This window comes from Vigna umbellata, chromosome 5 (assembly GCF_029865625.1).
Source record: "Vigna umbellata cultivar VRB3 chromosome 5, Vumbellata_1.0, whole genome shotgun sequence".
NCBI lineage: Eukaryota > Viridiplantae > Streptophyta > Magnoliopsida > Fabales > Fabaceae > Vigna > Vigna umbellata.
This window is the reverse complement of record NC_142169.1, coordinates 17,013,621-17,040,508: the sequence shown is the minus strand read 5'-3', so window position 1 is coordinate 17,040,508 and position 26,888 is coordinate 17,013,621. Positions and strand designations below refer to the sequence as shown.

General features: G+C 32.0%; 2 protein-coding genes and 1 pseudogene across 2 annotated transcripts; all 3 read right to left on the bottom strand.

The window, feature by feature from the left end:
* Positions 1-2,202: 2,202 nt before the first annotated feature.
* Positions 2,203-3,395, bottom strand: LOC148197845 (beta-fructofuranosidase, insoluble isoenzyme 4-like). Its single transcript, XM_088115648.1, has 4 exons — positions 3,304-3,395; positions 2,987-3,185; positions 2,496-2,594; positions 2,203-2,397 (listed from the first exon to the last, which is right to left on the bottom strand). Exons 1-4 carry the CDS (start codon positions 3,393-3,395, stop codon positions 2,203-2,205), a joined length of 585 nt encoding a protein of 194 aa, XP_087971774.1.
* Positions 3,396-12,782: 9,387 nt separating this feature from the next.
* Positions 12,783-14,093, bottom strand: LOC148197844 (mitochondrial pyruvate carrier 1-like). The gene is made up of 5 exons (XM_088091590.1): positions 13,936-14,093; positions 13,685-13,806; positions 13,439-13,493; positions 13,114-13,249; positions 12,783-12,981 (listed from the first exon to the last, which is right to left on the bottom strand). The coding sequence occupies exons 2-5, from the start codon at positions 13,775-13,777 to the stop codon at positions 12,945-12,947; spliced, it is 321 nt and encodes a 106-aa protein (XP_087947716.1). The 5' UTR covers positions 13,778-13,806; positions 13,936-14,093; the 3' UTR covers positions 12,783-12,944.
* Positions 14,094-25,375: 11,282 nt separating this feature from the next.
* LOC124848257 (phloretin 4'-O-glucosyltransferase pseudogene) lies at positions 25,376-26,888 on the bottom strand (annotated as a pseudogene).

Here is a 26,888-nt window from a genome sequence, read left to right as displayed (position 1 = left end):
TTGGCCATTCTGTCATTCGGCCTCACAGGTACTTAGCCAAATTTGGCATCAAAGTTCAACAATTCGGCCATCCGGCCTCAACTAATCGGTCATTCGACCTTAACTGCTCGGCCTTTCTTTCGGTCTCACAGGTACTTACCCAAATTTGGCATCAAACGTTCAACAATTCGGTCATCCGGCCTCAACTATTCGGTCATTCGGCCTCAACTGCTCGGCCTTCCATTCGGCCTCACAGTTACTTAGCCAAATTTGGCATCAAGTGTTCAACAATTCGATCATCCGACCTCAACTTTCGGCCATCTGGCCTCACAAATACTTAGCCAAATTTGGTATTAAGTGTTCAGCCTCAAAGGAATCCCTACTGGCAACAACGAAGGTCGGCAACCGTGGATCTTCATCTTAGGAGTCCCGATTGACCTCACCGAAAGTTAATGACCGCGGATCTCCAAGACATGTCACTCAAGTAGGATCAGTAGCCTATCCAGCTTGGCCAACCAGGGCACGACCCGTTTTAGTCTTCAAACCAGTCATCTTAATAAATGAACAAAAAGGACATAGAGACAAAAACCAATCGGAGAACCCGTCTTTATCAGAAGCGGCAAATGTAGAAGCCCTTCGCATAATTAACATCATGCTCGAGCTTGGGGCTTTTGTACCGTGTTGTCTCTTGGCACCACCAGACTAGGCCGACTGACCATCCAGGCCGACCATCGGACCAGACCGACCACCTAGGCCAACCACATGGTTAGATTATAAACGATAATAACTCATTAAACCCCTAATGCATATTAAGGTGTGATTGGGCCGTCATTAGGCTAGCGAAAGGTAAATGTCCATCACAAATAGTATAAATAAAGGTCTCAGGTATGACTTTAAGATGACAATGCACTATATATTCATTACTTGCTATGCCCACCGCTTTGTTACATTACTAACTGGAGCGTCGGAGTGCCTTCAACAGGTGTTCGCCTACACGACTTGGACAGAGAGGAGGGAATCCGTCCAGCATACAAAGACAACTAGAGGACCACTAGGGAGTCCGTCCGATTTTCAAGACAACCTAGAGTACTTTAAAGTAAGGGACTTCAACCATGTACCCGAAACAACAACCTATTTGTCCAACGAATGACTCAAGATTTCAATTAAGAGAAAAAACTAATATTAATTCACCCAACAAATCCCATTTTGCTCAATCCACTTGACGAACAACCATTCTACCAATATAAAATAGTTATTAGGAAGACAAGAACAAACTAAACAATGATTGAGCCTTCTCCTTGGATCTTGTATGGACCTGTACGACTTTTGTAGTTTTTTACATCATGTATAGGAATTTCTACAACGACTTAGTATCTAGTCTTACAATTTTTTAAAACACTTTTCATATTTATCTTTAAAAATCCTTACTTTTCTCTCTACTTTCCATACTTCTTTTTTTACTTCTACATTTGGAAAACTTTCAATCTCAATATTGTAATTCAGTTATACTTTTTTTTTATATGTAGGATAAAAGAAAATGAAAAATATTTAAGAAAAAGTCAAACATTAGGCTTTGGTTATAGTCAAAGCCAAAGAAAAAAGGTATTTGACTTTGGTTCAGGCCATAAGCGAAACCAAATATCATTTAAAAAAAATATTTAAAAATAAATAAATAATTTTTGACCTTAGGATTTTACCTCGGTTTAAAGGAAACCGATGCAGTAGATTTTTTTTTTTGGAAGGACTTTACGCCTCGGTTCCTTTTGAACTGAGGCAATATCTCATGCATAAAGGTAACTTTGTCCATGCCCTGAATCCAGAATTAAAATAATAAAGCAAAGATCATGTCAGAGTTCCAATTTTCCACCGCTCACAGTACAAATTAATACAATCCATACTAAAAAGAAAATAAAAGAAAATAATAAAGCAAAGATCGTGTCAGAATTCCAATTTTCCACCGCTCACTGTACAAATTAATATAATGGGCCAAAAGCATATGAGAATTACAACACAAATTTAATAAGCATGGGGTAACACAATTTGGACTTAATCTACTAAAGTAAAATAACATAAAAGCCTAACACAGTATCTTCTGATCATATTTTTCTAAACATGATCCTCTTAGTACTTCTCTGATAAAAAAAATGTGAAGAAGATTGTTTATACCTTTTGTTTTTGTTTACAATGTATATGATAAGGTATAAATTATCTTCTGCATACTAATTAATTTCTAGCTAATAATTTTATTTGAGCATATTTCATGTCCCATCCTTTTAGCTTTTCCATGGTGATTGGTTCAGTGCCATTGTTGAACACAAAAAGATGAGCTTGCTTTAACACTGCAAGTTGTGGATAAACTCGAGACAATATGATTGTCTTTCCTCTTGCTCCAAAACTTTCCACTACTAAGTGATTAATCTGTCATTTAGTAAACATAATCAAAAACATTAATCAGTTCTAATAAATGTTACATGCAAAAAAACCAAATAGAGTAATTGTTACATATTTTCACATACCAAACTCCTAAGAGAAATTTTCTTACCCTTTGTCAAATCCAAGTCCACAAAGCCACCAAATGTCGGCTTATAAAAATCACCCTTTAAAGACTCCTTCATCTGTATAACATAATGAAAGAAAAAGTGAACTTGGGATTAGAAAATTCATACAGTATTTTAAGACGCCTCCTTTGTAAAGTGGTTCAAGTGATGTTTCAGTGAGATATTTGCATGCTTGCAGCTTTAACACATTCATGAAACAGGAGAAAAAAAAGTAGCATTATCAGCAAATGAAGATAATAAAAACAATAACACTAATATAAAATGCCAAATTATCAATAATGAAACGAAAGGGAAATGACAGATTGGAATTATGGGAATAAGATACCATGATAACAGTACACATTACTGATTATAAAAAAAGGTATGATTGTTCTAAACCCATCTCATTAACAATACTCGTGATTAAAAGAATGTACAAGAATAAGAAACCATGCTATGGTAACTCTAACCTTTAGCTGTAAACAAGAATCAAAAACAGGTTGCAAGTTCACCAAGAAAGTGTATGATAAGTCAAGAACAATCAAATTTGGAAGACAAAATAAAGATCGAAGACCGTCTGAACCAATTGATGGGCATGACATCAGTATCAATGACTCAATCAGTGGGCATGAGACAGTTGTAGCAGATAAGCAGTCATCAGTTAGTTGGTTGGAATTCCAAACAGTAAAAAGTCAATCAGCATTGCAGAAGAAAGACTAGAGATGTTCAGAGAAAACCATTAACAAGTTTTTTAGAAAGGATAAAAGGAAAATAATGTATAGATGACCTGCAAAAGGAAGCATCTAGAGATGTTAAGAGTGGACAATTAATGAATGCTTCAGATAGTACACCACATCCTTTCAACTCAAGTGAAACCATATAAGGTGCTTCAATGCTGAGTGTACTCAATTTTGGACATATTCCTAAAGTGAGAGATGAAAGACCAACCTGATAAGTGAGGCATGAAAAGAAAATACTTAGCCTACAACTTATGTAAATCAGATTAACAGAAGTTCATCTCATGCAAAACAGAAATGTTTTCTACGGGGGAGCAAAACCTAGATATCTTACAAGCTTTATAGCTTGAAGAACGCAGTCAGGAAAACAAACAAGCAGAAAACTTCATATTGTGTGTAGTTCATATCAATCTTCAGTAGTCATGATTATTGATTTAGCAGTATGTCAAATATTCAAGCATGCATTATGGTCATACTGACAAAAAAATATCCCTAATTCCAATTCCATAAACAAAATCAAATTGCACAAATCCACAAATGCAGCACCAGAGCAACAAAACTCCAATCCTTCACCACAACGTCATCGAAATTAATCGACTAAATCAAGCAACCAAAGCAGTGAATCAAAGAGGTATCCGCCATCAAAATCTGAATAATCGAAAACAGTAATAAGAAATAACAGCAGCAGCAAAGAAAGCAGTCCCAACAAAAAATGACAGATCGAAGTTTGTAGAAAGAGTAATTGAATGGAAAACAAAAGAGACCTTTCCTGGCCAGCAGTGTCCCAAATCTGAGCCTTGATGACCTTGGAATCGATATTCAAACTCTTGGTGGCGAACTCAACTCCTATGGTAGACTTGGACTCCAAATTGAACTCGTTCTGCGTGAAGCGTGAGAGAAGGTTGGACTTCCCCACGCCGGAATCGCCAATCAGAACCAGCTTGAAAAGGTAATCGTGGATTAGAACCCTAGGAGTTGTTATCGAGAAGCTGCTTCACTCCCAACAGCACAGACAACTTACCGTGGCTGCCACAACCACAACAGAGGCGCGACGACAGAGGCAGAGGTGCTACGAGTGAGGCGGAAGTAGAGGCGATTGCACGGCGACGAAGATGTTGGCAGCAGCGACGAGGCAGAGGGGAGAGGCGACAACAATAGCCCGTGAGGAAGACAAAGCAGCAATGGCCTCAAGAAAGATGAAGAACAACTCTTGCATAAGGAAGAAGAAGGAGAACGCAAGAAAGAAGAAGAACGTGAGGCTGTGAAGAAGAGAATGAACAACGTAGGTTAAAATTTCTTAAGTTAACCAAGTGATACTACCTTGGTTATCAGCGCCCCGATGCCTAAGGTACTCAGAGAAAAAAAAAAGTAAATGGCAATTAATTCAAACGTTTATGCCTCGGTTAACATTATAACCGAAGCTTGTGAATCTTTTGACACCAGCTCCCAAGGACCCGAGGTAATAGTGATTTTTTAAACTGTTCAAAAAAGTAGATTTGACAGGCCTTTATGTCTCGTTTCTCTCTCAACCGAGGCAATAGACATTTCCAGAAAAGGTGTGTCAGACGAAAGGTCCGACTTGCATAAAATAGTGGTAATTATGCTTCAGTTTATTTTATAACCGAGGTAAAAGACCCTTTCTGCTTCGGGTGTCCTGGAACCGAGGCATAAACATTCACTATTATTACAATTATGCCACCGCATTTTTATATGCTTCGGTTTTGATAAAACCGAAATCTATATGGCACGTTAGAAAGGAGATTTTTTACTAGTGCACATAATATAATAGTTTTACGTCAGCACATTAAGTGTGTACCACATCAGCCAATTTTAACGTCGTTTCTGAAAAGTTAACGGACAAGGCTTAATTGACTCAGTTTTTCAAATATTTAGACCAAATTGAGATAATTTACAAGTTTATGGACCCAATCGAGACCGAAAAAAAAAACGATGACCTATTTGAGATATACTAACAAATATGAGGACCAAAGAAGGGTTTAAACCTAAAATAAAACAATTAAACACACAAAAAGAAAATAAAACTATACACAAAATTAACATACACACAATTAATAATTAATAAGAGATGTCATAAAAATGATAAATATAAATTATTGTGTGATATTAAAATAGTGTGACGGTTTTTTTCCTTTCTCAAGAATTACAGAAAAATCTAATAACATTAACCGATATTTGATTAGATTTCACATATCTCCTTTTTCTTTCTTTTATATATATATATATATATATATATATATATATATATATATAATAATTAGTTTATTAATTTGTTTTTTGAATTTTCTATTTTTTGAATTAAAGGTTCAAGCGATTACAAAATCATATAAAAACTATTAAAATTATAATTATAGAAAATATAAAATAATTTCATATATTCACAATAAGGAAACAAAATTAAATTGATCTCACTCATTTGAGTCTAACAAAAAGAAATTGAGTGAAATACCTTGCAATTCACTGTATTATTTTATATAATCGAGTTTACATTATTCATACCAAAGGATGGGACTAAACCTAATAAGCCATTCAAACCATTTATTAAAAGCATAAAGTCCTTCACACGCATTGCAAACTCTTTTTGTGATTCCCTTACTGCGTAGAGACAAAAAGAGGAGCATCAAAAGCTATGCTCAAAAGGATATCTCTGATTTAAATTCTAACATTTTCAGAATTGCTACAGAATGCAGAAAGTGACAGCAAGGTATCATAGTACTCTATTCCTCCTTAGTTGTAAAGTTGGTGCCATTAGGCAAATGGATCAAAGAGACATTTTTGCATTGGAAAATGTTATTTGGACAACAAAAGTTTGACACAATTTTGACAACGGCGACGTGGCAGCTGTGCATTGGCTCAGTGAACCGGGGTGAGGGGTATTTTGGGTTTTTTCTGGTTTGTTTTCAATTCACTGAGCCAATGCACAGCTGCCACGTCGCCGTTGTCAAAATTGTGTCAAACTTTTGTTGTCCAAATAACATTTTCCTTTTGCATTTGGGGCACTTGAGATCATTCTCATTCACCATTACATACATCAGGCAGTTAGGGCATCCTAGTATCAACAAGGAACTCATTTCATGATTGTTGGAGTTTTCAAGATTGTCGTTTTCTTGATTCAGTTCAACGGTCACACATGACTTCGGTGAATCTGGTGGGGACTCAATTCTATCACCCATGATTATGTCTCTTCTTTTTTTCAGTGTATGTTACCTGGTCACTCAAATTGTTAGATAAATGAAACATATAAAAAAATTCACATTAGAAAATAGAAGCAAAGTGAGTATACGTGTACCTTATAGGCTTGAAATATCAATCTAATGGTAATTCAAGTTGTGGAGGAAACATATAACTAAGCTAATTATTTAGATGAGAATGGTATATAAAGCTCCAACACCAACCTCGAGTGATATGCTTTGAAGAGTGGTACCTTATGTCCTTTTATAAGGAGAAAAAAAGGAAGGAGTTGTTTCCCATTCTTGACATAGTTATGTGATTTAATAATTAGTTGTCAAAGTTATATTGTTAAGTTATTATTTTTCTAGAGATGGAATTAAGAGTTCAGAAACTAAACTAAAATAAAATATAATTAAAAATTCATGTAATTTATTATCTTATTCTTTTTATAATAATTTAATTCATTTATATTATTTATTTATGACTCGTATTGATTAGTGAGAAAAAAAATTAATAAGTATTTAAGATAATTCGACTTTCATAAACAATCATTTATTAAGCGTAACCTTCGGATAAAAAGATGGCCTCATTAATTACATCTAATTATTCGTTAAGACATGTGAAGAGGTTTTATCGCATAGTTTGAAAAGTAGGAAAAACAAAAGAAAAAAGAATCAGACAATTCGTTTGTGAAGAAGATAAACTATTCTGACAAATATTTTTGTAATTTGAGTATTCAAGATTTTTCCTTCTTTAAGTTAATTTTGAAAAATATAATATGCAATTTTTGTGATAGTTGAAAGTATTTATCTTTTTGATAATTCAAGAACACTAACAAGTACTTTTGGAAGGATGGAAGAAGATTTACATACAAAATATTATTTGAAGCTCAAATTAGTAAAAGAGTTAAAATCTTTTGAGTAAAAGAGAATAAGTATGAGTGAGTGACTATTTCCTAAAAAATATCATATATATTTATAGGGCTTTTGAACCTTAGGATCCATGTGATAAAATTGGTAATATGATATCAAATAAAATCAATAAAATAACAATTTACCTCAAATATAATAATAATAATAATAACACAACACCTTACCGTAAATAATAATAATAATATGATAACAATATTGTGGTATAATCAAACTGAAGAGATTTGCCATAAATACCATTAATATGTTAATATCCGCACCAATAAATGTGTTTCTAATTGTTCTAAGATAAGGCTTAAAGGACCTTATATGGCCTCATTCCTTAATAAATCTATTGGATCAGGTAGGTACATCAGCACATCCAACCTCAAGAGTTTGATTAGCATATAAGAGGTACTCCTTTTGGCTATACCTTTTGGCTAAGTTGTGACCGACTTTTAGGGTTTGCAAGTGGACTAGCCGTTTGACCCAACTATATGAGTACTACTCACTTGGACAATCTTTGCTTTGTGCCACCGACTTAGGAAGTTTTAGGTGCTTAGTGCTATCGACTTGGGCAAACTCTAGTGCTTGTCTTATCGAGTTAATGATAAATTTATTGGTGATTATAGAGCATTAATGAGGGTTTCTTCTAAAACGTCGCAATAATTGTCTTGTAGTGCAAAACGTCGCTTCGCGTCAAATGGTTTTGATCGAGGTTGACATGCCTTCCATCGAGAGGAGTCTGTTGAGAAGAATGTGCCTACGAAGTGTTGATCCTTCAAGCTGGATCAGTGATGATGATACTCGAGTGAGATTTCTGGATGGAAGGGTCAAGATTGTTGTTCCCCCCAAGTATCTAAGCTTAAGTCTTTTTGAAAGAGAGGGTTTTAAGTTTCCAGGATGGCTTGAGACTAAAAATCTCTCTACATTAGTTCAAATGAAGGGTGACTGGTACCCTGATCTAGTGAGGGTGTTCTACAACAACTTGAAAATTGTTAATGGTGACATTCAGTCAAGGGTGAAAGGTGTTAATATCTACATTGACAATAATTTATGGCAACAAGTTGCTAGATTAAAGGTTGAAGGTATACTTTCACATTTACCAAGCTCCGAAACAAATCGTTGGCTCAAAGAAAGAGATATTTACAGGAATTGGCTGAAATTTCCAGGGAGATACACAATAGAAAGACTTTTCGTGCATGAATGTCTAAACATGGAAGAAAAGATAACAACTCACCTTCTTGCATGGGTGATTATACCTGGAAGATTGTTGCAGGATAGAATGACTACTGAGGATGTTTATCTGTTGTATGCAATCAAGAATGATATTCCCACCAACTAGGTTGAGGTATTAAAAGATTACATGGCTGAAGCTGCACTCAGTAAATCTCATTATCTACCTTATGCAGTCCTGGTCAGCAGAATATTAACTCTTCAAGGTGTGGATGTTGGTATAGAGCATAAATGCTCATGCAACTGCATAAATGTGATTAACCGAAACACTATTGCATCTCTTGGAATGATAAAGACAATGAGAGGTTGATGCTTCAAAGGAGAAGAAGATTTGGTCTACAGTTCAGGAAGTACACCTGCTGTAAATGAGGACCATACAAATTTCATCCTTGAAACTAACTTTGAGCGGTTTGTAGTTGACCAGTTTAGAAATCTGAATGAAAGGGTGACAAAACTTGAAAGAAAAATTGAGAATGCTCGACAACAGAGAAGAGATTAACCATCTGATAAAGACTCTATGGATTCGTCTGAATCGGAATAGGGCTGTAGAATTACATATCTTGAGTCTTTTAAAGTTTAGAGTTTTTGGTTGATATGTTTTGATTGTAGTGTTTTCTGTGTTTTTTTTATTGTTGGCTTTATATGCCACTTTTGTTTTGTTTTAATCTGATTGTAATTCATGATTAAATTTCAATGAAATCATAGTTTATGGTTAACTCAATCTGTGAATGAAAAATTATATCTTTGATTGAGTAAAACTGATATCACTTAAGTCGATTTCACTATGCTTGTATGCAAATGAGTTATTGCTTACTGTTACATTCATATCTTTGCATACTCACACATTATCTGTGATAATTCCTGTATTATATTGATTCTAAAATGCTTGATCTAGAAAGACCGTGAAAGGTTTTGTAGAAACATTACTTGCTGGCTAGATGAAACTAGAAAATAAACAATATGCTACAGCAAGAAATCGATTTTGACTGGATTCAAATCAATTGGGTATCAACAAGGGTTTAAAGATTCCAAACTTGGAATATCTGATATCTTTAAATCTTGTTTTATATACCGTTGAATGTTTATTTTTCTTATATCTCTTTGCTCAACTGATATACATATTTCGAGATTATAAGAGATTACATTGTTTTTTCTGATTGAAAATGTATCAACTTTTGATCTAATACTACTGTTACATATATGCTCTGATACATTACTTGGAATATGCTTTTACATGCTCTGATATATACTCTAATTACTGCATTGTGCATCTGTGTGTTGAGATTGAAACATGCATAATGATAGGGGGAGCATTGCATATAATTGATTTGTTTTACATGTCTTCATTTAAGGGGGAGAATATCCTCAATCATGTGAATAATATTGTCAGGGGGAGCATCATAATATGTTTATATCTGATGCATCTCTATTGTGCTTGATTATCTCTGTATCAATTACAGTGTGCTTACCTTTTTTGCTAATGCCCAAAGGGGGAGAATTATGATGTTTCTGTGATTGGTTGGTAATCTATATTGATTTGTGCAACATGGTTCATTATTAATCATGGTTGTGCATCATAAAAAAAAGGGGGAGATTGTTGAGATTGTTGATAGGGGGAGCACAAGTTTAGCTTAACCCACAATCTTAGTTTTTGATGATGACAATACATAATTAATAACACATGTGTATTCTGTGTTACATGTTCTATGTTTACATGTTATATGCTTTTCTTTAATGTGTTAAATCTGTTAAAGCATATCTGAGAACATGTTTGTGTTGTTCATTGTATATCACTGTGTTAAATATGTGATTTTATATGTGTATGCATGACATATGTTTTTGGAAAAGGAAAATCACAAGCATTATGGTTGAACTTTAAATGTGTGGCAAAACAACAGTTTTAAGTTGATTACATTATGGGGTGAATCGATTAAAACTCGTGTGTTTGCAAAAACTTTTTTGAAGTGTACTGTGAGATTTTTCAAAGAGAAAAATTTTCAAAATTGTGCAAAAAGATTTCACTTAATCGAATGCATGCTCTCTGTATTCGAATAAGTTAGTTGATGTTTTGAAAATTTGTTAAATGCTTGTAACAACTAACATAACAGTCATATTTTAAATATGTTGACCAAACATTAAATGATAGTCGATTGCATTAATTGTACATTCAATTATTTGTTTGACTGCTACTAAATTTGTTATAACTGATTGTTATATTCGATTACGTTAGTAGCTTAATCAATTGAAATGCGTTTGATATGTGTTATACTATAAATTGACACAAATTTGAATTTTGTAAGAACTTTTGTGATTCTAACAATTTCATATCCTTTACAGAAAGTTGTGATCTTACAGTAAGAGAGGAAAAGCTCCAAGAAAGAAGATTGACCATGGTGATCAACAACTTGTGATTTCTTGAAGAGCAAGACTGTTGGGTTTCAAAGACTGATCAATCTACACATTTGGATGTTACTGCGTGATCAGATTCGGCAATCTCTTAAAGATTGGTTTGAGTTCCCTATTGTGACTACAAGAAGAAGAACATGTGTGTTCTTGACTTTGAGGGTGCCTCAAAGGGGTTAGACGGCAGGAGAGAGATTCTTGCTACTAGTCTTGTTGTATATTGCCTATATTTTGATTAGAGGGTTAGAGAGGTGTTTTATTTTTGACGTGAGGTCCTCTGTAGAAACCTTGATCATTATAGTACATTTGCTTCCCGTGGTTGGAAGGACACTGGATGTAGGCAGGTTGGCCTAACTAGTATAAAAACGCAGTGTTTGAATTTTCTGATCCTACTCTCTTTTATTCAATCGATTACTTTTTGTACTTATTCGATTAAGTTTCTGCTACATTGAAAATCTTTTACCTTGCGATTCAAAAAAGTATAAAGACATCATTTTTTATGGAAAAGATTTTAAAAGCTTTTGTTTTTTACACTTCACCAATTCATCCTTGGTGTGAGAAATTGAGTAATTCTATTTTAATAGTTATCAAACTAGAAAACCTTCATTGTAGAAATACTTTTTTCATGGGGAAAAACCTCACAAAATGTTTCGACAAGAAATCAACCATGTCCCAACATAGGAAACTGACAGGCCGACGTGCTATGCAAGTTCACTAGCATAAAGAAAACTGGAAAACATATGACTAAACCCTTTTGAGTCCAAGCTAGGATCATAAAAATATCTTTGAGGTCTCCTCAACATCGCCAAGCTGGATGATCCAAATCGTGAGTTATTTGACCATTGACATACTTCTCGCTACAGCTCTTCAAAAGAACTTTTACTAGTTAAGTGTTTAGTGCTGGTGGAGTTTGTTGTGTTTGGAAGATAACTTATGATAAACATTGCAGAAACTGCACCCGGTGTGACGAATAGTGGTAAGACACATACTATGAGTGTCACCTTTAAAATTAATGTACTAATTTGAATCTTCTATATCTGGAGTTTATACGTCAAATATCTATGTTTTATCGCTTCATTATATTGTACCATAAAGTTAGTCATTTAAATTAATAAATTATGCAGATATTTATTACGGGTCATTGTCTTCGTGTTCTCTCCATTCAAACCTGTCTGACTTTTTACAATTGTTTTGTTTGAATTAAAATTACCTATGTTTTGACTCTAAAATATTACATCTATTTACGGTACCATATTTATTGTTTCCCTTTCCAATTCATTCATCCTCCAGAATCTTCTTCATTGTACGTTTATAAATTTACTTCATCTTTTTAAAGTTGTGTTTCTGATTTACATTTTAATAATGATATTTGCAGGGAGACCAAAATTGTCCTGTTATCATACCGCTGGCTATCAAAGAAAGATAAACAAATAAATGATTATCTACTTGTATGTAAACAATACACTAAACAACACTTATATATTTTATTAATCAGTGAATTTTTATTTTTGCAATTAATAAAGGAAAAGTTGACATACGACAAATGAGAGTAAACCAATATTTTTTATTTCCTATTAAATATATTAATTCTTGACCATCTTATAAAAGATTTGTAAAAATAGTTATGAACATACATAAAAACTACTATACAGTCTCCTTTCAACATCTAAATCTAATAAAGGTCTTGTTGAAAAAAGAAAAAAAAAGTTTTCAGGAATATCCCCAACCTTTTTCTTTGAGTTGATCTTCATTTTTCGTAAGGGTTTATTGGCATAATTACTTTAATTAATATATATCAAATTAAAATTACAATGTTATTATAAAAGAAGTTACATTATGACAATATTACAAAGCATATTAAAACAGAAAAAGAGAAAATGATGCCTGACAGAAGGACTTGTTTTTTAAAGCTATAACACATTTTCTTTCACCTCGAGAGTTTAAACAAAGATATTTCACTCTGCATTTGCTTCCTCTATGCTCTGTTCCACCCTGTATATCAAACAAACAAATAACATTACTCTGTATTTTTTCTATATATAAATGGATAAATTTAACTAGCAATCGTTTTCAAATTATGTAAAATGATAATTAATTTTGATGAATGTGTTAATTGCACAGTACCTTGGAGCTCTGAACCACCTAGAGAGTTGATATAATTGCATAGTCTCATTGGTCATATGGCATACGAGAAGATGAAGGTTGCGCGGTCGCACCACCCAAGCAAACCTCATGAACGATGCTGAATAAACACACATAACTGCACTACTACAATTCATTTATTTTAGAAATTTAATTAGGACCACGTCAAATGCATTCTTCAAATAATGTTGTAATTATTTTCATCCCTTCAAAATCTAAAAATATTTCAGAAATTTTAACAAGAAACCTTATAAATTGGAACTGAAAGCAATAGATTTAATTAAGTTAATACTTAGGAGTAATTAACCTCCAGTCATATTGACAGAAATCGTTTCCGGTGGTTTCTTTGTGTCCATTGCTGCCTGATAAATAATAGTCACAAACTGGTTCAAATAGTGTAAACCTAAAAATATTTGTTATTAACAAGATAAAATAATCGTTATTTTTTATTTTATTTTTGTGTCTAATAGAAATATTAGTACGAAACAGAAGAAACAGAGTCTGATATGTTTTGAGGAAGCGAAAGAGAATTGATGATGAAAAGCAAATGTACCGCAAGAGGAAGGGTCCAGTTGAAGGTAGGACCCCAAAAATGCGTTGTTTTGAGGCCTGTGGGACTATTCCAGAAAGAACGAAGGATGTTCATCTTCTCAAATATTTTCAGTATTTCGCAACCTGCACAGTTAAAACATCAACTCCACTGTTTCTTCCTTTCTACAATTTTTCTATAAGAACAACAAGGGGTGCAAATAGATCTTTCTATAAGAAGAAAAGGGTATCAAGAATTAATAAGAAAAACATTACCTCAAGATTACGTTGAGAGATGAATTGAAACTATCTTCTTTTCAATTTCAAAGGCACAACCTCTTCTTGAAGTTACAGGAAAACCATGATGAACTGAATCAGAATATCCTCTGAATCTAAGTATTTTAGTCCAAGAAGCTATTGGGATAGGAACCTTCCTATTAAATTACACTATTGTCCTTTCGTATTTCTTGCTTATCTCTTTTCCATTTCTTCAACAATAATATTCCTGTAATTGTTTTTCATAAATTTACAATCTCTCTACATAATTTCAGCTTTTTCTTAAATGAAAAATGCTACAAATTTAAGCTTTTATTAAACTAAAATTAATTGTTTTCTGTCTGTTCAAAATGATTGTGAATAAATTAAATTTAGGTTTAATTACCATTTACAAATGGATTTGAGTCAACGGGTTCATCTCTCCGTCGATAATTGATTTGATAGGTTAAGTTAGATTTTTTAATCTTTTCCATCCCGTCAGATTGACGGACCAAAGATTTGACAGATTATTATGTTAGTCCACATCGTTTTAAGTTGAAATTAAAATAAATAATAATTTAAAAAATTAACTTTTTAAATATATGCACTAATTAGTTAATTTATAAATTTGTAATACATTTATGTGATTTACTTCTCATTTTACCGTAATAAACAAGATAATTAATTTGAAAATGACAATTACATCATGCACCGAAAGAAAATCATCATTGTTTGCAAGTATTATTAATTCTTGGACACAGATGCTATACACTATACATATTAAAATGAATCAAGAATTATTTTAACCATAACTGAACACTAACATATTTTAAAAAGTTAAATATATTTTTAATTTCTAAATTTAAATATAAAATTAAAATTTATCATTATTTTAAATTGAATTGTTTATACTATTTTAACATATTTTAGTATTTTAAAACTTATTAAAGTCATTTCCTTGTCATAAAAGTAAAAGGAGATAAATAAATTCAACAAAAAAAATTAACTACTTAACTACATATTATTCGGATTCAAATTTTGGAAGACTTGTATACATCTAACATATTTTTAATATGACTCAAATAATGTATAACAACTTAATTACTTTTTATTATCTCCAATATAATATTAATCATAAAGAAATATAATTATTATGTAATTATTCACATATAATAGTACATCCATTACTTAAATCTATCATTAACTTATATTCTAATTCTTATATATTTTTACTTACTTGATATTATGTTTGTTAAATTCTTATTCGTATGTGATCAAAGTAAAACTATTTTTCTTCATCACAGTCCACAACTTTATTAAGAAAATCTCACGTTACACAGATATTTTTTTAAAATTAAGTCTATTATTAATTGATAATTGAAAGACTTTAGATACTTACAATATTAAGAAAATAAAAATAAATACTAAAAATAAAATATCAACTATCTTAAAAATAAAATCTTCTTAATCTATCATAAAATAATATTATACCTAAATAAACAAAAAATTATAACTATTTATCTCTATTTTATCTCTATCAAATCAAACTAAATATTACTAGATCCAAAATTAATAAAATAATATTTAAACAAAATTATTAATAAAACCCTAAAATTTAAGTTTATCCAAACAAACTTAACTATTCCATCTAATTAATCATTTCACCACTAAATAAACATTTGTCAATCCAAAACCAATCCTTATCTTGTTACCTAAAATAAATTGAATGTAATTATTCAACTAACTCAATCCCTTAGTCTATAATTAATAATATATTAGATTCTCATATTATCCATCCTAATCTTCTCCCTCTCCTAGTAAGCACCGTATTAATAACTTTCTAGATTAACATAACTTTTTTGTTCATGATAAAATAAATCAAAAGATCCATTCTCTTTTAAGAAACAAAAGTAATTATTTTTCAAAGGTAAAAATCCAAAAACGTGATCGACTTGGCTCTCACATAAAGAAAGAAGATAATGATATGATGTAAGACCATATTCAACGTATCTATTTGAGACCAATCTTCATGCTAATTTATTTTAACTAGTCTTGTTCTTCTTTCATTTTTCTATTATATCTCTCAAATTGCTGAGAATGATTCAAACTCAACAAACATGGGAGCAAAAGTCTTGTAAAACGGGTTAATGGCCATTTTAATATGGTTTTAAAACAGATAAATTAAAATAGAACATGCTTTTTAAAAACATAAAACGTATTAATGAAACCAATTTTAATTTTAAATATAATAATGTAATCTATGTAAATATGTTTTGAATATTTTTCTTACAGTACATGTATTTTCTTAACAAAATAAATTTATAGACTAATTTAGTCTACATCCATTTAGAATTCGGATTAAACAAATTAAACAAAAAAATAACTCAATCCAATTTAAGTTGATTTAGAATATGGATTCTATCTATACAAAAAGAAAGAACCTAATTTATTATTAAATATATTTTATCTCTAAATTCACATATTTTTTAAAGTTAAGAAATTAAATTTGACTAAAATTTAAAAAAAAAATTCAATTTTATGTGAGAATTAATAAAGAAAAATATACTTAACTATATTTGAATTGATTGGTTTAGCTTTGAAAACCAATGAAGATTATAGGGTGAATTTTGACAACACCAAGGAATTAAGTAATCGCAGAAGGACCACATAATTTTATTCCCTAAAAAGACAAATTTTGTATGGAATGACGAGGAGTGGCGTTAATGGAAGGAAGAAAAGTCTGATATAATATAGTTTTGTAAGCAAGTTGCTTGAAATAGATAAGTTGTGTTAATTTATGATAGGTTTGTTCTGAGGCAGTGACACAATCGTTTTTAATTTAGTATTAATAACGCAGAGATGGTCCAGCAAACCAGCTCATCCCTTCTTTTTTTTAAAAGGAAAAATTATTATTCCTAGTTTAGGGATTGTGATTAGAGTTTTAAAAAATAAAAAGTAAAATTAGTAAAAGTAAAGAGTAAAAAGCGTAAATTTAGAATTTAAAAAAAATGGAGAGGTGTAAGGAAAAGATGGGGTGGTAGATGGAACATCACTCCAAATTTGTAGGTTCCATTCAAGAAGAAGTAGACATACTATTTCTTTTAAAATAAAAACAAATAGAAATGAAAAAAATAATTTTTATATATTTTGTTATTTGACTTATACAAATATATAATAATATTATAATTTAAATTATTAGAAATTATAAATTAAATTTTAGTTATTAATTATAATGTAATAATTTAACACGTAATAATGATTATTTATTTTATTAGAAATATTAATTAATCAATTAAAACTTAAAAAATATTTACAATAAATTTTAATATGTACAATTAAAAAATTAAAATAAATTAAAAAATGAAAAGAAATTGACAAACAAACCTGCCCATGAGTTGATCAAAAGACAAACTAAAATAGAATTTTTAGTTATTTTTTTGGGTTTAATTATTCATAAAGTTCCTATTTCGGGTGACTTTTTCAAATAGGTTTCTTACTTTTTTTTTTTTTATCTCAATTTGGTCTGTATTTTTTGAAAAATTTAAGCAATTAGGTTATTGTTGTTAATTTTGTATTTTTGGAAAATTTAATTTTTTTTATTTTTTATTTTATTTTTTAAATAAAAAAATTGCCACGTGTCAAGCTAACATATCGCCACATGGTAATGATAGTGTGATGTGGCACTGACAGACTACGTGTCATTATCATACCACGTGTCGTTACATTTGTCTCAATTTTGTCCTTGCATTTTTATTTTGTCTCAATTTGGTCATTGTATTTTTATTGTCTCAATTTAATTCTAATTCTTTTAAAAGTTAAACAATTTTGTTCCTCCTCAAATTCAAACAAAATTTAACAAAAAGAAATGAGGGATCTATTTGAAAAAAGTCACCAAAAATAATGACTATTTGAATGATTAAACTTTTTTTTTCTATCCACTCTTTTTTTTATTTTTTTTACAAGCCAACAATGTTTTGTTCCGTTTTGTCACTCTATATTTGAGAGGTTATCTATTTTAAAATTTGAAGTTCTAATTTTATCCTAAAATACAGTAAAAAATTAAAAAAGAAAAAAATATTTAAATTGTTTTCAATTAAATTCCTAAGTGATATGATATTATTGAATTAATTCAAATGATACTACTAATATCTATTTACTTATATTGAACACCAATAAATTATTATTCATGGTTGAATTAAAGCATTTGGATCACATTGTCTATGTGCTAATTAGAGTTATTAATTTGGCTTGACCCTGATCCATGTGGATTAAGATTAAAAAAAACTTATAAGGTCAAAAAATTCATAAAAGCCCAACTATTGGTTCTACTTTTTAAATGTAAAATATATATTATTATTTTTAAATATATGATTAAACTTTTGGTTGAGGGTGACACGTCTTGATCTTCTGTCAAATTGACTAAGGTTGACCTTTAATTCCAATCAGTCTATCTCGACTTTCGGCCTAGACTGACCTTATTAGAGTCATAGCATGAAATATTTATGTCAAACACAAACCAAGATAAGGAGATTGTAAGAACCTAGAAAAATAGAGTATTAGAGTAGATAGGTGTATTAAAATATTGAGATAGAGTATTTTATTTTAAAATAATCGTATAATATAAATAGAAATTTCTAAAGCTCGTCTCATTATCTAAATACCTTCTATCTCTCTAAAACACTATTCTCTTCCATTTCACTGACTTCTCTCTACATTTTCTCACATTTGGGCTATCTGTTCGACGATCAAGGAGTGTTTAGACAATCCTGGAATCGAGGGCTACAATTCATACCGATCAATTTCCTATTTTGAACCGGTAAGTTGTTTCCCCTCTTTTTTCGTACGTTCTTGAACCATGATCATGCGACAAATTCTGTTTGCATGTATCTAGTAGCTTTTCTCTTCAATTCCTAGCTCAATTTAGGTTCTAAGAGTCATTTTCTATCACCGATTGGTGAGTTGTAGGTTTTTGTAGAGTTTCCTTGCGACGCAAGCTTCGATTGGGATTTTTGTGAGCTATGCTAATTGATTGAGGTAAGGGAAGTTAGATTACTGTTTTAATTAGTGTTGGGTGATTTCGGTAAGTGCACCGAATCGCTTCAAGTAATAAACCATGATAAGACCAAGTATCATTTTCCTAAGAGACTCGTAATACTAGAGAATTGTGGGATTAACAACTCATCTAGACTCAATAGAACAACGTTCATTTATAAATATGTGCAAAGAGATAAATTCACAAATATACAATGGTTGGACTTTGGTCATTAAAGGCACTTAGATATGGACAAGACTATAAATGGTATGAAATGACATTGCTAAGGTTAGTTTTCACCTATTTCACTCGTGTGCTTATCCAATTTCATCTCCTTTCCATCAATTTACTAAAGTCAATCCACAAGAACACTCTAGCCCTAATCCTTTAGGTGGAAGAGCCTAGGTTTTCCCTATTAAACTCTAATCCCTTAGAAAATCTAACAAGCAAACCCGCATTAAAGAGCTAGGATCTTAAGACAACATGTGAATCATCTTCCATCCCTAGAATCAATGACCACAAGGACTCTTGTTTTAGTTCAAGGTTCCATCTTACGTCCCCATAATCCATGAAACCCCAAATTCAAGTCATGAACATTCCTATTACATGCAAGCTTTAAGATTGGAAACAAGAATACTAGCAATCGATAGAAAAGGCATATATATAATCAAATCAATCATCCATTACACAAGAATTCATAGGCTACAACAATCCCTAACAAGATGAATCTGGTTCTCCACTTCCATAGAGAACCCTAAAGCTTACAAAATGGAAGACGAAAGAAGAAGGAGACCCAATGGAAGAGAAGGAGATGTTCCCACAAGCTCCTCACGGCCTCCATGAGCTCCAACAGTGAATCGCGCCTCCAAAGAACTATAGACCCGAAGCTCTTCGCGTTTCTGAGTTAAATAGAGAAAATCTGCCATGTCAGCAAAAATGGCGCTCAAGCTCCCCTAAAGAGTGGGGGCCCGAGCGTGCGTCAGTTAAACTCAGCAGTTGGTGCACTGGCGCTCAAGTGCCCATGGAAAAACGGGGTCTGAGCCTGACTCTATTACACTGCTTCTTTTTCTGGTTTCTTCTGCAGATTTGCTTGCTTTTTGTGGTTGATTTGGTTCTCTACATTGTTGGAGATTCTTCCAAGCATTGTTTTAGCTACAAAGTAATGAGATTAGTGATGAAGTTACATCAATGTAGCCTAAAACACATTTATTTAGAAAACAAGACAAAAGAAGAGGATTACGCAAGTTACAAGTTAGAAAGGAGTTGATTTTGCTACTAAAATGATGCTTAGATAATGGTAAGAATTAGCATTATCAATTAGTTGGTTGACATGTAAGTGTGATGAATTCTATGTTTATTGAAAAAGTTTGAACTAAATTTAGGTTTTGTGAATGAATTATATTATGTGCAATGTGACTGTTTAATTTCAATTGATGAACTGTAATGATGGACTGGTTTTGGATGATAATTAACGTGTTATGAGATGTATGGAAAGTTAGAAATAAATTATAAGGTTGATAGGTTGTGAAGAAAGTCTAAAATGTCAAGTTTTAAGGTAATTTAAGGAAGTGGGGTAGCGAAAATGAGAACTAGAGGTTAGATGCTCAATTGGTCTGTTGGAGCAGCTTTGGTAAGTCAAATGTGACTTGCTTGAGCCCTTAAATTGGTCAAAAATGTATCAAAAGTGGTAGATTGGATTTTGGGTGTATAAGTTGTGATTTTAGAAGTTTTAAAGTAGGAATTGGTCCATAAACACTTTAGATTGATGGTAGGAAGGTTTAGAAACATTTGATCAAGTCCAATTAGGTATATAACACAAATTAGGATGGTTAGAAGTTGGGAAAATAGTTAGAATTTGTAAAAATTGGGTTGAGTGGCATAATTCTGCAGAATTCGTGTTGCAGAATTATGCAAACTCGCTGAACGAACAAATTCGCATAACGAGTGGTCATGGCGAGTTGCTTTCTATTTGAGCAATTCGCACAGCGAGAAGATGTGCTGTGCGAATGGTTGTGGGGTTTTCTCTCTGTCTGATGATACGCACAGCGAATCAGTGTGCTGAGCGCCTGGTTGTGGTCTGGGGTCACTACCAGATTTATTAGAATAGCGAGGGGGTGCGCTCTACGAGTGTTTGGGAGGTCTGGACCATTGTCTAGGCTTTCGCATAGCGAATTAGGGCGCTATGCGAGGAGTTGAGGTCTAATACTATTGGAAGTTTATTCGCACAACGAGATTGGGTCGCTTTGCGAGAAACCTCTGAATTTGTTATGCGAGACTGTGCGCTGAGTGAATGGTCCGAGTTTTAGTTCACTATTTTTTCTTTGTCTTAAGTTGATCTAAATGAATTGTTGAGTACATTATGAAGTATGTTTGAGTGTGTCTTACAGTATATAATTGATTATTGTCATGAGTATGTTTCCAAGTGAAGGTATACGAATTCTAAGTGGTGAAAGTAAGTTTCAATGTGGAGTCTCTTGGTGAGATTCAAGTTTGTTTAGAATGAATGCAGGAGCTCAGTCTTGGGGGTTATCCTGAAACTCCAATGGTATTTTATTCTCATATAGAGAGGACTTATCCATGTCGTGAGGACTAGCATAAGGTCTTAGTCTTGTGGGCTTCCAGTATGCCTCAAGGCCTGGAACAGACTAACCTTGTGAGTGTGGTAGGGTGAAACCCGTTGGCAATGGCGTTACAAAGCAGTAGAGGCCACCACAAGTGCACAACCCACCATAGCTCGACAATCATTCTAAGTCCGTGCAGTCAAGTCTAGGTCATAACATGTTAGGATGTTTGAAATAGTTTATTTTGCTTGAATAACCATGTGTATGTTATGTGTGATATAATTGTATGAATTCTCTCATATCTAGCTTACCCTTCTATTTGTGATTGTGTTTTGTCTGTTTGGTGTTCTTATTTTGCAATGATTATCCTGTGGGTGTGAGCAGAGGGAGATGAGGTGTGTCTAGAGCAGGCTCTGGATGGCGAGAGGACGCTACAACATAGTTTGACTTTAGATTAGTTTTATGTATAGTTTTGATAACTCCTTGTATATAAAGTTTTAAATTTTATGGTTATTTTAGATGACTGTAAAGTTAATACTTTATTTACTAGTCTATAACTGTTCTATCATATTATTTTGTGACTACTATAATATGATTTATGGCTATATTTTGGGATGTTACAGAGATGAATCATTGTTTAACAAAAATTGATACTTTAATTTCTTTTCAAAATTTATCGTTCAATTAAAACTTTTTTTTTTTATTTTAGGGACTTCAATAAAATAATGACTAAGAAATAAAAAATTTGTACATATATATTTTATACTATTTTGGATCAAAAGACTCTACATCTAATTGTTAATCTCTCTAAAAAGGGATTAACTTAAACGTTAAAAATAAACCAAACTTACAATTACGAAAGAAAAATTTTAAGGTTTAGAGAACATCTTTCTTGAAGATAGAAAAGATGAAAGACACATTCCTTGAATCACACAAGAAATGAAACACTTCCTTTGAGTCACACAAAGGATAAACAACTTCTCCTAAGAACAATAACAATACTAGGTCACACAAGAACCCACTTGGTGAAAGTTATCATAGTACTCACACTAATTTATTCAAAACTATTTTTCACAATAATCATTCAACAACTCATTAACTTATATGCTATCACATTCTATCAATATATAATAAATTTTAACAAATCATAATTCTTCTAAGAAATCAATTCATTATGCCAAAAAAATAGCTATAAAAATAAGCTAGCTTCCTTTACCAAAATTAATATTCTAACTAACTCAACTTTTGTTCCAAAATCTCCAACTCTTATAGGATGCTCACAAATCATATGAATGATCAGATTAAATGAACACATATAAATAATGATTCTTTTAAAACTTTCTTGACATGCAATCATTAAGACACCATATTTATATAAATTTTCTAAATGACTAAAGAAGATATAGCATAAGAAAAACTTACTTTGATAACAAATTTGATTGAATAAAAATGTTGTGCTTTAAACTAAGGCTTTGTACACTTGAATGAATTTGGAGAAAAATGATTGAATGAATTTGAGAGGATTTGAAGGTAAATTTTTTTGTTGTTTATTTGAGTGGATTTGGAGGTAAGTGAGAGTGAATTTGGAATTAAAGTTTGTGAGAATTAGTGTATGATTTGATTGATGTGAGAGATTAAAAAAATTTACTTCCAAATCCACTCTCACTTACCTCCAAATTCACTCAAATTATCTTCAAATCCTCTCAAATTCATTGAATCACTCTCCCCCAAATTCATTAAAGTGAACAAAGTGTAAGACTCCTAAGATAGTCTTTTATTTTGAAAGAGGTGAAAGGTGAGATTAGAAATTTAGAAAAAGATAAAGAAAGGATAAAGATTAATTTTTAAAGAATTGGTAGATTTTATATAATAAAATCCAAATGAGTGACTTTTCTATTTATAGATTCACCTTTTAATAATATAATAATTGAGTGACATTTATAAAAATTATTTCTATTCTTTAAACTATTTTTTAAGTTTTTACAATGGTTTCTTTTTAAATATTAAGTAAAATTGTGTAATAAATTGTTGAATAAAGTATTTGAATTATTTAATAAAATAATTGATAATATATTAAATGTATTGAAAAATTATTTAAATTAATATTTTTTATTTTTATAATATTCTCTTATTGATAACGTGAATTACAAAAATAATAAATCATTCATTTAATAATTTATAACATATTCAACATATTATCACCTATTTTATTAAATAAATTATTGAACAATTTATTTAAACTAAAGTTGTGCACTGCATTCACAACGTTTGGTTTTGCAAATCATCTTTTTTCCTCATGACTTAATCAATAAAAACATAATTACTAAAATCAAAGTTGTGCTCACTAATCACGACATCTTTTTAGTTCTTTTTCATGCAATGTTACATTATTGGTGCACAACTTATTTAAATAGAAACTAAAGTTTTTTATGATGCACAAAAACTTCTACACATGTGAAATCATTTTCCCCGAATACAACTTATCCAAAAATGGTAAAATTTTTAAACATCAGTCAATTTTCGACTTTAGATGTAAAATTGCATCAATTTAGTTAAAATAAAAAGAAGAAGCCACACAGTTAATGTCTACTAATCCACCTCGACATCAATGTTATAGCATTCACACCTTTAGGATCTGCTTATGCAAATATATAATCTTGTTAGGGAGAAATTAAAAACAAAAAAGAAAAGAAGAATGACACACGACAAGTTGTATCATTCCCGTCCAAAGTTATACCATTACCGTACAAAGTTCACCTTTTGTAGAATTTTATGTTAAACGTGTTTATTTTTCTTGAAAAAAACAGAGAATAAATAAATTGAAAAACCAACTACGTGTTTTTAAAGCTTTGGATTTTATTCTCTTCCATTCTATCCTCCACCTAAAGTCGAGAACAGAACAAAAGCCAAGGAAAATGAGTAACGAAAGTCGAACACTAAGGTAAGATGCTTTATTTTATATACTAGATAAAAAGTTATTTAATTATAACCTAATTTCACAAAATCACTTAGTGAGATTTGCACCTATATATTCTAAATAAAATTTATCTTTTAATCTATGTGCAAAAAATATATATATATATATATATTTCCTATACGGACTTTATCTCATAGATTTATTATTATGTTAAGAAATAGACTTATAATTCAATTCACAAAATCGACTTATAACATCAAATTTGATCTATATATATTCTAAATATATATATACAGAACTTTCAATAAATACTATTTCATTTAGAGTTTTGTACTTTTATACTTTTTTATATTTTCATTTAACATTGATGATTTAATTTCAATTTTTCTCATATTTATTTTTACTAATTAAATATAAAATTTAAGTTTATGATTAATTTTAGTCTTTATATTTTATTAATATTAAATATAGTTCATTTGGTCTATTTATCCCTCTCATCACCTCCCTCCACCTCTACAAAAATATTCATTTTGCACAGTTTCTAAAATATAAAATATCGCATAAAAAAAATCCTATTTGTGCAATTTCAAAAATAAGATTCTCACCAGAATAAAAAAAATGACAAACTTTAAAATTTTAAATTTGTTTTCTTAGTTACACTTGATAATCTAGAATTTCAATTTGTTTTCTTAACTACATGAGGAAAGAAGTGAGGAAAGACAGTGAGAGATGAAAAAAGAAAGAAGGAAAAACAAATGAGGTAAAAGATGAAAAGATTTTAAAATGTAAAACTTTTAAATTATATTAAAGATAATTTAATAAAAAAAGCCAACTTAAACTTATTTAATTAATAAATATTGAAACTCGATAAATATTAAACTTATTTAATAAATGTACAACTTAAGCCAAACTTTTATTATTAAAAAGTTTGGAAAGTAAAGGATATTTTTCTAGGGTTTTATTCATTTATTGATAATTTGATCTTCCAAACTTAACCCGTATAACGCATTACAAGACACAATTAGTTTTGAGTGTTCTGAGTATGCATAAATTTATCTCCGACATGATGAAAAAAAGCCTTGAGGTTGTTTTCCGATGAGCCACCTTCCATGGCAGCGTCCCTAGCCAAAGCCATCCATTTCTGTGAATTCTTTCTCAACTCACATGCTCTGTCTCCACTGCCCATAACCACATCCAAACATCTCTTAATCTTCTTCCCTTCCACTATCCCATCTTCATTCACATCATGGTCTACCCGCAACCCAATCTTCCACACATCTTCTACAAGCTTTGCATTAGTCATCTGATCTGTCCACTGTGGAAACGCCACCATTGGAACCCCAGAAACAAGGCTTTCCATGGTCGAATTCCACCCACAGTGCGTCAGAAAACAACCTACAGAACCATGTGCAAGAACCTCCACTTGAGAGCACCACGTCACTATCTTCCCTTTCTTTTCCAATTCCATTCCCAATTCCAGTACCTCCTCCTGATTCTCCTTTTCTCGTATGACCCACAAGAATGGACGTCCACAATCAAATAACGCTCGTGCAATTTCCTCCATTTGTCCTTTGCTTAACTCTAGATAGCTCCCAAAGGACACGTAAACCACTGACTTCTCTTCCTTCGAATCAAGCCACGTAACATAATCGTTTGACACAGGGAATATGTCTCCACCGAAGCAAGCATCACTAGGGTCTCTCCCGTCTAAGAAAGCAGAAGGAATCAACGGCCCTATGGGGATCATGTTCATCCCGTCAACGGCCCTCAGCGCCGCAGATTCCAATGCTTCAAACGTATTCACCAGCACCGTCGGGTTTTTTTCTCGGTCAAGCTGCAGAATCTGTTCCTGAAACGCTGGGAAAGTAAAAGACAACATGGTCGGTTTCCAGAGCAACAAAAAAGAAGGTATATCTCGCTGGGAAAGCGAAAACGGTAACCCTGGAAGATTTATGGAACACGAAGCTTCGGTCACGGTTTCTTCGTTGATGTAATCAGCGTAGCCGTGAAAGTAGTAGTAGAGAATGTCCAGTACGGTGGCCGTTTCGATCCATAGCAACGAAGTGGGAAGGTTAAAGCTTCGTGCTACGTCAGCCACCCAGGGAACGAGGAGAGTATAAACTACGTGAGTGAAAGGGTTTCCCTCGGCAGTGGTGGACACTATGAGGTCGGACACGAAATCCGAGGTACGGCACTGGAGCTCGGACAGGTAGAGGTGGTAGTCAGTGGCGGTGTTGTTGACGGGGAAGAAGCCATCGTCAAAGCCATCCGAGAAGGGGAGGAAGGAGAGGCCAAGGATGTTGATTTTTTTGGTGATGCGACGGTAGAGGTGGAGAGTAACGACAAGAGTGGCATGTGCGCCCATGGAAATGAGACGCTTGGCGAACTGAAGAGCAGGGTTTATGTGGCCTTGTGAAGGGAATGTGACGAGGAGGAAGCGTTGGACAACCATGGTGGGAGTGAA